A 15,574-nucleotide genomic window follows, 5' to 3' on the forward strand; every position below is an offset into this window, starting at 1 on the left:
ATTTTGAATCCTGAATCTAAATGAATTACTAAGTAGTGAAAATAACAATTTTTAATTATTTGGCAGTTTAATAAAGGCAGGCAGTTTTCACCCCATGAGGATTTAAGACTATGTTTATGCATACAGACATTTTCATTGGGATTAAACAAATAGTGTAATTTTGGTGAGAGACATTTTCTGCACACTCTATTTAGCCAATTTAATTGTTGAATTTTCTCTTTGGTATTAATTAGTTTGAAATTTTATATTTTTATTTACTAATTATTTTAATCAGCTGGAGTAGTTATTTGTATACTGTCAATATCTGATTCATCAGCCATACATACCCACTCCTTACTTATAGACATGATAAGGTTCCAAAGACCAAGTCTTTATACAAAAATTGGCACACAAGGGTCCGGGCTGCACACGACTTTGGCACCTGTTCTCCTCCCCTACCACCCAGTCACTCATTGCTTGGGTGCCCCTGGAGCATCTCACAATGCACGTGGCATGGCAGACCCAGCTACCCCACCACTGTGGACCCTGTGGGGGTTGGGAGCCGTGGTGCTAGTGGTCGAGGGTTGCTCACTGCCTCTGGAGTAGCGGGGGCCTACCGTCACCTGACTCTGCTCCAGGCCTCCCTGTGGACCCCACATCTCGCTTCTCTACCTTCCTGCTCTGTTGACCCCAGAGATGGGCCTCCGGAGCAGGAAGCTCCCAGGCCAGCGGGCAGGTGAGCCCCAGCCACCTGGGTTACAAAGGTAGCAGGTGTGTTTGGAAGAGACTTCCAAAGCCCCCACTGACTCCTGTGGCCTTGGCTCTCACCTCCACCTTGCCACTTGTCCCACCCCCTGTGTGCCGCCCATCCTAATCTCCTATGTGCCACCCACCTGCCTTGAGTTTCCCACAGACCCAGCTTGTTTCCTCTGCCCGACCTGGGTAATAAGGACGTCTAGTGGCCTACATGGCATTAGTCCCTCTCACAAACCTTGCCATTTTCTTCCTCCTCCCCTTGTCTTGATCCCTCCTTTATACAAAAAATAATCGGATAGTAGATTTTTATTGGGAGTTCTGGTAGCATAGGGGCTAAGGCACTTGACTGCTAACCAGAAAGCTGGTGTTTCAAACCCACCAGCTACTCCTTAGAAGGAAGGTTGGGCAATCTACTTCCATAGTGATACTGCCTCAGAAACTCAAGGAGGGGTCGCTATGAGTCGGGTCCGACTCGCCACATAACAACAACAACAACAACAGATTTTTATTGTTGTAGTAAATGCAAAATGACAGATAACAAGATAGTTGATAAGTAAGGAGTAGGTGTATTTTCATTTCATATTGTACTGATTACACCTACTGCCACAGATTTCCTTCTGTGGCCAGTATTTATATTCATGTTGAAACTTGCAGATCTAAATTATATTAAGACAATTTGATTCTTCTAACAAATATTCACCAATAACAAATTTTACCACCTGTGGCTTTAGCTATTGTTAAGTTCACATTTATAGGTTATTTTTAGCCAGACTTTATTTTCCCTTGGTCAGTTTTTGCATTTTATAACAATTCCAAAAAGAAAGAAGTTTTTCTCATCTATAACAGAATTTAACTTCTACACCTTTATTTGTTGTGAGTTTTTACTTGAGATGGCAATTTTTTTTTCTGAGAACAAAAAATAATAATGAGTGGATTTTTTCTAAATGGATTTTTTCTAACTAGTTTCCTATTGTTGAACGTTTCAGTTGTTTCTAAGTTTTTCACTACTATAAATAAAGTTCAATAAATGCCCTTCATTTTCATTCTAATCATTGTTTTGAATAGATTTCTGAAAATAAAATACCACATGAAAAATATAGACCTGTTCCCTTTGGATCCATGCTGCCAGATGGCTTTTCAGGAATATTTTACTTATTTATTGTCCTCCCAGCAGTGTAGGAGAGCCTGTCTCACTTCCCTCTTGCCAATATTGGGTACTAGATTGAGTGTCTCTCAGCCCACAACTTGAGAAAACATAAGGCACCTCTCTAGAAGCTATAAATAGATTCGCAGTGCTCATACAGGCCTCGGGAGTGGCGACTGGTGCTTCCTTCATTGCCTGGGCTCAATACCGGGGGCCTGATAGGAGTTTCAGCTGAACAAGTGTAAGGACTTGAGTTGATTGGAAGTTCATGTGGAGCTTCTGTCCAGTTAATCAAGAAAAGAACCAGGGGGTGGTCAGTCAACAGTCATGATTTAAAAAGGAATAAAATGTGGGGATGAGCTAATACCTTTGCTGTCAAACATTTTGAAAACTACCGTTTTAATCACATTTATCTGTTATTGGAAAAAGCATTCAAATTAATCACAGTACTGCAAAACAACAATATGAATCCACATTGTGTTTGGAAGAGTGGATAACGTTAAATTTCCTAAGTACATTTTACTTTTAAAGCTAAATTAAATATCTGTTAATTTTTCTAAGTTGTATGCTTAGATACATATTTCAGAGGTATGTGTTCCATTTTAATGGTTAAATAACATTTTCTTTTTGATTTGTAGATGCATATCCATGGCTGGAATGCCTCATAAAGTCATATAATGTCACAAATGGAGCAGAACAGAAAATTTGCTATCAGATTTTTGACACAACAGTTGCAGAAGATCTTATCTAATTTTGCCATCTAACTTAGCATGTGTCAAATACTGTAATTATAAGAAGCATTGCTGTTTTCAATGAGATTGTTACAAAACACATGAGATTTAGCTCTCGATTATTTCTGAAATAAGTCTACATTTACATTTTAACCATTAACTTAAATATTTTTTGACCATTAGACATTGTGTTATTACCTTAAGGTCTTCCTATTAATGTGTTAAAACGTCCCTCCTGCTCAAAGTACCTACCTAGCATGATGGTCGCGAAAGGAAAAGAGATTGAGTGTATAAGGACTGTGTTTTCCTTTTCTCTTTGCACTCCTTTTGGAGCAGATGTTTTGTCACGAAAAATCATTTTTCCAGTTGGGTTTTCAGTCTCTCAGCCACAGATTCCCCACAGATTCTGCTGTCCTTCATCCCAGGTGGGGCCTCATTTCCTGCCCGAATTTGCATCTTGGCCTTGGTGATGGTTTTACCTTGAGCATGCGGTTAGAGAATGCCTGTACTTGAAATCTCTTAATTTGTACTGAGTGCAAGGTAAATAGCCATTAGTTTTGCTAATGTTTTGTTTTGCTTTGTTTTGTTTTATCTTTGTACAGAGAGATCTGTTTAAACAAGCACTGCTTATAGACCTATTTCTTTAGATGAGCTACAGTGAACTTCGGAAGGTGATTTGCTTTAAGTGGAAGCACAGAATTGTTTGGGGACTGATACTGACCACTGTAGGATGGTTATATGTACTGATTGCTTGTTTCTCTCCATGCTGTTAAAAGTTACTTCATTCCACCTCAGTCTAATAAAGTGGTCAGATTTAGCATGTTAGTGACTTAAAGTGTTATCTTTTTTTTTCCTGTCTTATATAAAATGTACCTATAATCACAGGCAAACTTCAAATGAACTGTTTACTCAATGTGATAATATGCTTTTTAATTTAAAATTGTGACTGTTCACTTTGATACAAACGTTTCTTTATATTTGTGTGTATATATATGTGTGCATATTTGTTACTTGCTAAAGACTGGAATGCAGGTCTGCCTAGTTCAATATTAGTGAAGAATAAGTAAATGCACACGTTTCACCTGTTTCATTTATTTGTCCCAGGTTAAGCTGAGGCACTACATGAGGCAAAGAGTCCCATTGTTGTTAGATGCCGTTGAGTCAGTTCCGACTCATAGCAGCCCTGTGTACAGCAGAACAAAACACTGTGCCATCTCCCAATCACAGCTATGTGTATGCCCATCATGACAGCCACTGTTAACTCATCTCATTGCTGACCCTCTCCTTTAGCCTACATGATATCCTGGAGACTGGTCCCTTCTGACAATATGACCAAAGTACAAGGTACAAAGTCTGGCCATCTCACTTCTAAGGAGCATTCCAGTTGTACTTCCTCCAAGACAGGTTTGTTCATTGTAGCAGTCCACGGTACATTCAAGATTCTTCGCTAACACCACGATTCAAATGCACTGATTCTTCCACGGTCTTCCTTATTCTCTGTCCTGCTTTTTCACATGCATATGAGGCTACTGAAAGTACCAGTACACCTGGCTTTGGTCAGGTGTACCTTAGTCTTCAAAGTGACATTTTAGTTCCTCAACACTTTTAAGAGGTCTTTTGCAGCAGATTTGCCCAGTGCAATATGTCATTTGATTTTTTGACTGCTCCTTAATCGTGGATCCAAGTAAAATGAAGTACTTGACAACTTCAGTCTTTTTTCTGTTTATCATGATGTTGCTTATTGGTCCAGATGTGGTAATGTTTGTTTTCTTTATGTTGTTTATGTCTTTATGTTGAAGTATAATCCACAGTGAAGTGTGGAGTCTTTGACCTTCATTAGTAAGTGCTTCAAGTCCTGTTCATTTTCAGCAAGCAAGGTGACACCATCAGCACTTCACAGTGGTAAAGAGTCTTCCTCCAATGCCCTATTGTTCATATAGTCCAATTTCTCACATTATTTGCTCAGCATACAGTGCAATTAAGTATGGTGAAAAGAGTACGACCCTGCCACACACCTTCCCTGATTTTCAGCTACACAATATTCCCTATTCTGCTTGAAGGACAGCCTCTTGGTCTATGTACAAGTCCTAATAAGAACAATTAAGTGTTCTAGAATTCCCATATTTTGCACTGATTTATTTTGTTTTGATCCACACAGTCCAAAGCCTTTGTATAGTCAATAAAACACAGATAAACGTCTTTATAGTATTTGCTTTCAGCCAAGATCCTCCTGGCATCAGCAGTGATATCCCTCGTTCCATTCCCTCTTCTGAAACTGACTTGAATTTCTGGCAATTCCCTGTTGATATATTGCTGCAAATATTTTTGGATTACCTTCAGCTAAATTTAACTTGTGTGTGATATTAATTATTTTATTCAATAATTTCTGCATTCTGTTGGATGACCTTTCTTTGGACTGGGCACAAGTATGGCTCTCTTGCAGTCAGATGGCCAGGTAGCTGTCTTCTAAATCTCTTGGCATAAACGAGTAAGCCCCTCCAGGGCTTCATCTGTTTGTTGAAACATCTCAATGTGTATTGCATATGTATTGTTGCCTTTTATCTTGTTGAAAAAAGGAATTTGCAATGAATGAGTTACTGGTCTTGCAAATTCTGTTATCCAGTCACTCATGTCATTTCTATCGCCAAGACCATATTTTCCAACTACCAAAGCTGCTGCTTTGTTTCCAACTTTCTCATTCTAATCAGAAGTAATTATCAGTGCATCTTGGTTGCATGTTTGGTCAATTTCAAAATACAGAAATTGGTAAAAATCTTCAATTTCTTCCTCTTTGGCTTTAGTGATTGGTGCATAAGTTTGAATAATAGTCATATTAACTGGTCTACCTTGTAGGCATATGAATATTATACTGTGACTATCAGTACTGTACTTCAGGATAGATCTTGAAATGTTTTTCTTGACTCTGAATGTGATGCCATTCCTCTTCAATTTGTTATTCTCAGCATGATAGACTATCAGATTGTCCAGTTCAAAATGGCCAATATATTTCAGCTAACTAAGGCCTAGAATGTCTATCTTTATGCATTCTGTTTCAGTTTTGATGACTTCCAATTTTCCTAGATTCGTACTTCATACATTCCATGTTTCAGTTATTAATGAATGCTTGCAGTTGTTTCTTCTTATTTTGAGTCATGCTTCATCAGCAAATGAAGGCCCAGAAAGCTTTATTCCAGCCGCATCATTAAGGTTGACTACTTTCAGGAAGCAGCTTTTCCCCAGTCATATTTTGAGTGCCTTCCAACCTGAGGGGCTCATCTTCCAGTACTATATCAAACAGTGTTTTTATGCTATTCATAAGGTTTTCAGTGGCCTTTTTTTTTTTTTTTTTTTTCCCCCAGAAGTGGACCTAGCCACCTCCTTCTGAGTCTGTCTTAGTCTGGAAGCTCTGCTGAAACCTGTCCCCCATGGGTGACCCTGCTGGTATTTGAAATACTGGTGGCATAGCTTCCAGCCTCACAGCAACATGCAGGCCATCACAGTACGACAGAGTGACAGACGAGTGGTAGAAAGAATCATAGCAGGTGTGGTAGTTAAGCTTGTGTGTCAACTTGGCTGGGCTCTGATTCTAAGCTGTTTAGTAGTTACTGTGTAGTCATCCCCCATGATGAGATCTGATACAACGTAATCACCTCCCTGATGAGGTCTGCAGCCAAACAGTTGAACGGGAGTTTCCTTCAGGATGTGGCCTGCTTCCAGCATCTATGGAAGAGCTCTGGTGAAGCTCTCTTGTCTTTGTGCTAACTCTGGATCCTGCATCAGGCTCATCGTCACCTGACCTGGTTCTTAGACTTGAACCAGTGGCCTGCCATGTTGCATGCCGATCTTGGGACTGTTGTCTTCCCAACTGGTGAACGAATAGCCTGCCATCTTATCTGCTGATCTTGGATTTGTCAGCCTCTCAAGCCAGAAGTCTGCTGTATTGTCTGCTGATCTTGGGTTCTTCACCCCCTGCAGCTATATGAGTCAAGAGAAGCCTCCAGCTTGACATCTGACATAGAAACTTGGGACTTGCTAGCCTCTACAACTGCATGAGCCATTTCCTTGAGGTAAATCTCTCTCTCTCTCTCTCTCTCTCTCTAAATGTAGATAGATAGATAATTATAGCTACAGATAGATAAATAGAAGCTTCACTGGCTTTGCTTCTCTAGAGCCTAAGATAGCAGGCACGTCTGTATAGTAAATATTTCTGGCTGTCTGAATTCCAGGCACTGCTAAGCACGTCACATGTATTTTCACAACCCATTTTCCTGATAAGAAAACTGAGGCTTGGTTCTCAGGTAACTTGACTTAGTGCTAAAGTCAGTACTTGACTTCGTGTACTCTCTGTTCAGAGCCTGCACTATTGACCACTTCCGGATTCCTAAGCAAAAGCTATCATGGAGGTCACTGCAAATGAGTCCTGCCTTAGACATCAAAAGTAACATTGGAAATAGATAACAGGGGAGCCAGTGAAGGCTTTTAACTCTGTCAGGAAAAGGAGTTGAATATCTCATTTCATTCTTCATAATAACCCTAAATTCCCCTCCCTGGGTACTGAAGCACGTCCCTAGAACTAACTGTCCATCTCCCACCACTTGCTGAGGTGTAGCCTTGTATCTGAGACAGTGACAGGGAGTGAGGCTGCTCTCTTGGGGATGGAAACTCTTGGTTCAAAACATTTTTCAGGAAAAAATTACAAAACCCCTTGCATCGAGCAGATGAATTCCAGTGTCAGTGTGCTGGGGATCTAGAGGTGAGCTGGGTATCTCTGCCTTCAGGAGTATTTGGTCTAGAAGGGTAAGAGTCAAAAGGTGTTCCAGCTTCTCATTGTGAACCTGGAGCAACTCCAAAGGGAAGAAGACTCTTCGTATGAATCTTCATGAAGAGAAATCATTTCTCTTTCTTTTAATAAACCCCCACATTGTCATAATCTGTTTTGTTTTGGTTTCTTCACACACCACCACTCCACTTTTCAGTTTTGAATAAAAAGAGTTCCTTCAACACTCAGTATCCCACCCTAATCATGAACCTGGAACGTTAAAATTCAACAACTAGACAGCAGTGTATTGTGCTTAAATTTGAGCCCTGTTTGCTGTGTTTGGCAGATTTGGGTTGCTCAGCTGTATTGTTATAGAAGCTCCACTTATGTCCAAAGCCTAGTTCTCAGAGGCAGACTTGATGGATCATTACAGTCAAAATGTCCATCATTAGCTGCTACCTGGTGGTTCCTTGGCATATTTTTTGCTTGTTTGTTTTTCCCCTTAGGTACAGTCTCCAAACAAATACGGAAAACTGTGTTGAGTGCAGTGAGATGAGAGTAATGATGTTTTGGACACGTACTATTTCCTATTGACTTGAGAAATGGTTGCATGGTTTTTTGATTTACAGATTCAAGGTCTAGATGGCAGGAGACACAGCCAGTGTGATAGAGGAGAGAAGGAAGTGTACCCCTGATGCCTTCAGACCTGGAGAATTTGTTCGATCTCACAGCAAACCATGGCTTAACTACCAATTATGATTTCCCATTAAACTCTAACTATAAATCTTACTTTCTTTTGAGCTTTTTTTGTTTATATTTTTTTTCCTTGTGTTTTCATAGACATGTTAACAGGATGTTGAAAGAGAGTGTGCCGTGGAATTGTTGGAAAGCTCAATTCCCTCTTACAACAGAATTATCTAGCATATATTTTGTGAAATTTTCTTAGGTACTGTGTAGCCAGTAGTAGTGAGAGATTCCCTTTCCTTTGAGCCGTTGGCTAATACTTCCTTTGTGCTACAAAATGATTTTGTGGGCCCCACGTCAGGATCTGTGAAATGGTATTCTCCCTCTTAATTGCCCTGGAGAAGGTAATCTTTCTAGATCTCGTATTTGCCAATGGATGTAATGTGGGATGTCTCTTCACTCCTTTTTTTTTTTTTTTTTTGTCAATGAAAATTCTGGTAGACTCTCCCTTTCATATTTAAAATTATATTTTAAGAAAGTAGGTTATGTGCTGCCTCCATTGCCAGTTCCTGAAGCATTCATTTTTTTTTTTTTGGACTCTGCAGGATCGTATCTTGTCGCCCTGCACTGCCTTGTATGAGGAAGAGAATGCATGTCTCAGAAAGGCTGAGGCAGTCTCTTACTCTTGATCTACATGCGATAATAAAAAAAAAAAAAAAAAATTTAAAAAAAGCACTGCTGCTGGGCTCTGTCTGTGGCCACCATCAGTTATAGTGCCTCAACACTTAGGGAACTACCCATGCCACAGTGCAGTGAATCCTGTCCTTTTACCTCTGGTCATGTTGCATCCTGGGAGTTGTTTCTAAGTGAATGGAGGAAGACTTATGTTGATGGAAAAGAAGAAGCTGAATACCTCTCTGTCTACCCTGGAAAGCAGTCTCCACATGTTAGGGCACTGGCTGTCTACTTTTCTAACGGTGTAGACCTGTGTCTGAGCAAGTCAGGCTGCAGGAATGGGCCACATCTTTGGCTGCCCACTTCCTTGCTGACCGCGCAGTTTCATTTCAGGAGTCCAAGCATGAATTGGCCAGTGCTTGTGACTCTCAGTCCAGCCCAGTCTCTTCTCTACTTTCCAGGAGCTTTCCTTGGTCTCCGGAAAATAGCTACGTTCTTCTGATGATTTTCAGTCTTATTTTAAATGTTAACCTTCTTTGATTTTATCAGATTTTGTTTGTATCTTTCCTTTTTTTTTTTTTTTAATAAAAGTAAGTGATACTTGTAAGATTTTGAAACAGCATAGAATATGCAAAGTTGACCTCAATCTTGTCCTACCCAGTGCTCTAGTGTGGTGTATAACTTTCCAGATTTTTTTCCTAAGAACATGTGTTGTTGTTGTTGTTGTTGTTGTTATGTGCCATCAAGTCGGACCCGAATGATAACAACTCCACCTTAGCAGTATCACTACAGAAATAGGTTGCCCAACCTTCCTTCCGAGGAGTGGCCGGTGGCTTTGAACCACCAGCATATTACATGTATACATGTATTTTTTTTTTTAATAGCATAATGCTAAAAGTATACCTTGCAACTTTTGTCACTTTATATAATGGACTTTTTCGTGTCACTACATCTAGAGGGAGAAAGTCATTTTTCTAAGTAAGTAGCATAAGTAGTTTTTAGTGGGTAATTCTCTGGTGGTTTCACTTTGTTTCTGTAGGTTTTTTTTTTTTTTTGTCCTATTACTGTGCTGATTTTGGAATTTTACACTTCTGTTGGAGTGCATCTGTGTTTTGCTGAATTTATTATTTTGTAGTTATCCATAATATTATTTTATTATTATTGTCATCTGTATTTTGCCAGGTGTCATTTCCCCTTTAAGTAAATCTGGAGACCCTGGGACCTGGTTTCACCATAGCTCCTGGCAGTGTTCAGGATATCGGATTCCCGGAGGCCTGCCCAGACTTCAGGAAGTCTGGAGGTGAATATGCAGGTTAGGACTCTGCCTTGACGTAGTTGGCTTGAAGTGTTCTTTCTTTGATGCTGTGAAGAACTCGAAGAGTACAGTGTTGATGTGAAAGAGTAGGACACCTGTCTGTGATGCTTAAGGAGGATCTTACCCATGTGCTCAGGTATATGAGAACATGTCTTCTTTTGGCAGGCAGAAAATGAATCAGTGACTTTCTGTATTATTTTTCCCTGCAGTACTGTGATTTGAGCTGTTAGGAAATTCAAGATCAGTTAGGGTTTCAAAGTGATGATCATTCTGTGTGTAGATAAATCTCTCTTCCGTTCAGGACATGTTTGATGGGTTGAGAAGTGGTAGGTACCAATTCCAGTGATAAGGAGAATGCATCAACGTATATGGGAGCTCCCGTTGGTGAAACACGGATGGTTCAGAGACTCTTGTACTATTTTTAGATTATAAAACCGAACTCACTGCCATCCAGTCTATTCGGATTCACAGTGATTACAGTAATGTCTTAATGCCTATTTTTTTTCTCTCATTGAAATGTAGGCCCCAAAGTCACATTGGTATCCATATATATGTATACATACATGTATGTATGTGTGCATATATATATATAATGTGTGTGTGCTTTTATTCTGTACCTTGAGTTTGCTTTGTAGGGTGCAATACTGGAATTTACCTAACACCTAGTCTACAGTCTCCAAATAAAGAGATTTATAACTGGGGTAAAATTTATTTGACCTGTTTATTCACAGTATTTTAAAGACTTGGAGTATCTGTCTGTTGAAAATCTTAACCTTCCTATTGGCTCTCAATAAAATACCCCGTGGGATGTTGTAGCCTCTCAGCAGTGCGTTTCTGTGTGCCACCTGGAGACTTCTTCCTTCTCTCGACCCTCAGAATGAGCTCCCTTCTTGGAAAGGTGGCTCCCAGGTTAAAACCAATTTGTCTGCACATGTAACTGCCCAGCAGACTTTTGTCCTCCGTCAGAGGTCAAAGTCTTTTTAAAATTTAGAATCTCTGGTCAAGTTTAGCTACCTCGAAAGTGACTTTTTGTCGTAACTGTATGTTCATATAAATACAACCAGACTCTCATAGCACTGTAGAAATGATGACATTTAAAAATAAAAATTATTAAGCTGTGGAGTCAGATGCAAATACAGCTTGCAGTAGATAGACGTGGTTGTGGTTTCATTTGGTTGGACGGACAATCCTTTGTGCTTATTCTCTATCAGACAGGGTTCTGGAATAATGAGCCTTTTAAATTCCGAAGATGTTGATTTCTGCATAATGATCAAAGCTTAAATGGAGGTTAAGGTAAAGAATACAAAGCACAAAATAGTTATTTAAAAGTCTGCTCATACATTTACATTCATTATTCGTGCTTTTACTGTATCCAGAAAGGATTTTATATGGCTAACAATAAAAGACAGACATGGGATACAACCTTCAGAAGTAGGATAAAAAATTGAGAACCGGATAAAGAAAGGTGGGAGTGTTAAAATATTCCCAAAGCCCTAATGCAAGGGATAACACCAGGTTTTGAACCAAGAAGGATGCCCTTGACTATGACAATGCAGAGGCTTACAGGGCTGTTATTAAAAAACAAACAAAAAAAAAACTACCACATCATGTTATTAGAATATAGAAACCTTTATCAATTTTAAGAGTAACAAGTGCAGATTTCTCATACACAGAGAATAACATAATGATTTATGTAATTAATAATAGTTATTTAAAAATGGAGAAACTTAACCCAGAAAGGTAGGAGAGAAGTTCTGAAGATAGAACAAATAGGCCTAGGTGATCTTCCACAGGCTGTCCACCGTTTAGCTTTCTGAGGCACTTTAGTTTTATTATTGGTCATCTTTTTAATGATTACTGTGAAGAGTCTCAAATATTTTGCCTGTTCTAAAATTATTAGAAGCATTCATGAGTCCCATTACAACAGGAAAAAGTCAAGTATTTTTTCTAGTATTAAAAAATGTATATATTCCCTTTTGACACATTTGTCACTGACTCAGGCCGACCACATGTGTCAGTGTGAAACTGTGCCCCATAGGGTGTTCAGTGGCTGGTTTTTCTGAAGTAGATGGTCAATCCTTTCTTCTGAAGTTTAAAGTGATTTTAAAGCAATGGTTTCCTAGACCCGGAAATTTCCATTTAAAAATAAAACCTAGGTATTTTTGATGCAGATTGAATAAAGATTCTGTGCGTTTGAAGGTCAGTACCAAAACCAAAAACCAAACTCAGCTGCCACTGAGTCAGCCCCAATTCATAATGACCCCTCCTTGGGTTTCCTAGGTGGTATCTCTACGGAAGTAGATTGCCCAGTCTTCCTTCTTAGGAGTGGCTGGTGGGTTTGAACCTCCAGCTTCCTGGTAGCAGTCAAGTGCTTTAGGCACTGTACCACCAGAGCTCCCATTGAAGATCAGTAAGAGGCATTTTTTAATGATCTCCACCAGGTGATTCTTTTTTGCAGGTAAAAAATTTAGAACTATTGTTGAAGAAATTATTTAGAGCATGGAGTCTATATCTGATTGCTTCAAGTATTTATTTTACCTGCCTGTCCCTGAAAGCATTTGAGTTGAAACACTTTGATCTGGTTTCTGGGCCAATGAGTTGTTCTTAGCCTTGGCTTCGTATTATAATCGCCTGGGGAGAGAGCTTTAAAAGAATCCTATCCTGGGACCTGGCCCTGGGCTGTGGCTCCAGTCTATGTGGATTCAGCCTCTGGCTGCACTTCTAACTAGCTATTTCTTCTGAAAGTTGGACCTGGCAATAGTGCCCACCTCAAAAGACCATTGGAGAGGATTAAATGAGATGATGAATGTAAACTGAGGAGAACTTGGTGCACAGGATGCCTTCCTAATGGATTCGATATCGTTGCTAGTCTTTGGTGACAGAAACTAATCATACTCATTTTTCCTCTCTTGAAGATTTAAAATTTATCGTTCTGTTTTGCTGATTCCTTAGCGTCCTAGCAAGTCCCATTTCAGTGATGACAAAGGGAAACAATGCCACGCAAGATCCTTTGAGCCCAATCTAGTGAAATTATTACAAAAGTGGGAGTGGATGGAGTGAACATCATATGACCAGTTGACCAAAGAACGCCCTCCTGAAATGGTTATCAAGGACAGTGGTATGAGTTCAAACCCTATTTTCTCAGTATTTCATTTTTATGGGGAAAGCTTTTTGGAATGCCACTTTCTAAAAGTCTTCTTATAGTTTCTTCTTTTGACTTATTTAAAATACAAATAAAAGCATGGATTTCTCAATGCTTTTGTCACTCAGAAGAATATTTAGTAACTGACTAGCCATTAGTTGTTTTTCAGAGTCATCAGGACTTTGTAGTATTTGGTAGAGTCTAATACTGGAATGGGTTTATGACACTCAGTGTCCCTGTGTCTTTTTGTTATAATTGAGATTTAAACAAAGAGTAATGATGTAATACACTCCCAGTGTTGGGTCCCTACAGTTTTGGTTAAATCTAAATGCAAATCAAAATACATTTTTAACTCTGGACTATTTGGTGAGATCTTTTAAAGCTTATTTTATGGTTCCATGGACCATAACTGACACCATTTGAAAGCACTGAATTTCCAATATTGAATTTGCAAAATTACCTTCTACTTTAACATCACAGAAACAGCGGGTGACGCATAATTCATCTGCCTCAGAAAATAAGATTTGGTTCTTATTGACAGGACACATATTTAGATACTTAAAATTTACTGAGACCTGGTTTCCAGCACTCCTCAGTCTTCATAGCAGGATGCTTGGTTATCCCAACATGGTGACAAAGCAAATCTTCCAGAATAGGACCACAGCCGCAGCACTGGACTGAAGAGGTTAAACCACAGGGCACAATTCAGACATCCCCCCTTGTAGGTGGAACCCATGCTGCACACGCCCCACACGTGCTATCTCCAGCTGCACTCGAGAGAGAACCCGTGTGCTTTGGGGAAGTCAGGCATGTCGACTGCATACTTGCCTTAGTCATGGCTCTCTTCCACAAATTCCTCTCTGCCCAGAGAGCCCCTTGTGAGAAGCTCAACGCTTCTTGAAAGACCTTTCATTCTGTGGTTTAATCACCCCATAAATATACAAATCCCCCCCAAAAAAGTGTAGTGCTGTGTGGTGTTAGAAGGAGCCCTGGTGGCCCAGTGGTTAAGCACTCAGCTGCTAACCGAAAGGTCAGCACTTTGAACACACCAGCTGCACTGTGGGAGAAAGATATAGCAATTGGCTTCTATTAGGATTCACTGTTCTACTCTGCCCTATGAATCAGGGCGTATAACAACAGTAACAACTCTGCCCTATAGGGTTGCTGTGATTTGAAATCAATGGCAGTGGGTTATGTTGTTATTTCAAATTAGTGTAATATCTTGAGTGACATTTTATTGGAAAAAGAGGAGTGTGCAGAGTTCCCAGGTACCAGTGGGAGAGGTCTGCGTTGCACCATTCCAGGGGACACCCTAGAATGCTTGGAAGTGGAGGCAGACCTGGAAGCTGAGCTTGCTTATCCTACCCGTCACCTGCTGGGAGCCTGCAAATGTGAGGTCCGGTTCCAGCCTTCACACTATCACACATGACTCTGAGCAAGTCACTTAACTCCTTTGGACCCTTATTTATAATTGACGATTTGTTTTCAAGGTTTCACCATTCAGGCTTCCACTGATTTGTTTGAAAGTTTTTACCTATGAAATGTCGGTTATTAAGTAAGAATTTGCTTTTCATTTTAATTTATTAAAAGCAGCACTACAAATAAGAGCTTTTGGCCTGATTAATATGGCTCGTGTTAATGAATTTACTTAGTTCATCTAATCCTAGACAAACACAATGAATTGGTGCAGATCTCTCATAGCTAACTGTACAACTGCTTAAGGCTTTGGAAGTATTTGAAGTAGTTTAAGAACTTCATTTCTAGTTCAAGCAACTGTACTTTATAGTACACCAGTAGTTAAAAAAACACACTCACTGCCATCAAGTCAGATCTGACTCACAGGGACCCCTCCCTGGGTTTCCGAGGTGGTATCACTACAGAAGTAGATTGCCCAACCTTCCTTCCAAGGAGTGGCTGGGGGGTTGGAACTGCCAGCCTTTTGGTTAGCAGCCAAATGCCTTAGGCACTAGGCTACCAGAGCTCCTTCACTAGTTAAGAGATCCAGATTATAAACCAGTGAGCCGAGGCTCTCTGACATCCCTTCCAGTCCTAACATTTCTGTCATTTTATGAACCTTGGTTTCACTTTTGCCCAGACACTTCTTGTATCCAGCTATTCTTGACTGCCCTGAAGTAAGGCTCCCCTCTAGCCAGTAACACCATGGTTTACACTAACTAAAAGGATTTAATGAGCATTTTCAAACAGAATGAAAAATAGAAAACTGTTTTATGGGCTTTTAGACATCATCAGTTAAGGCCAAACAACCCTTGTTGTTGTTGTTATGTGCTGTTGAGTCGGCCCCGACTCATAGCGACCCCTCCTTGGGTTTCCGAGGCAGTATCACTACGGAAGTAGGATTGCCCAACCTTCCTTCCGAGGAGTGGCTGGT

The 15,574-nt window shown here is 40.0% G+C and overlaps 1 protein-coding gene across 1 annotated transcript in view; it reads left to right on the forward strand.

Annotated features, from left to right (window-relative positions):
* POT1 (protection of telomeres 1) overlaps positions 1–2,630 on the forward strand; it is a 140,179-nt gene extending 137,549 nt beyond the window's left edge. The window contains exon 19 of the mRNA XM_007946745.2: positions 2,518–2,630. Within this exon, the coding sequence (XP_007944936.2) occupies positions 2,518–2,630 (113 nt within the window). The remainder of the gene's footprint in view (positions 1–2,517) is intronic.
* The last annotated feature ends 12,944 nt before the right edge of the window (positions 2,631–15,574 follow it).

The sequence above is a fragment of the Orycteropus afer genome, unplaced genomic scaffold (genome assembly GCF_000298275.1).
Source record: "Orycteropus afer afer isolate SDZICR_OR568_19922 unplaced genomic scaffold, OryAfe1.0 scaffold00170, whole genome shotgun sequence".
NCBI lineage: Eukaryota > Metazoa > Chordata > Mammalia > Tubulidentata > Orycteropodidae > Orycteropus > Orycteropus afer.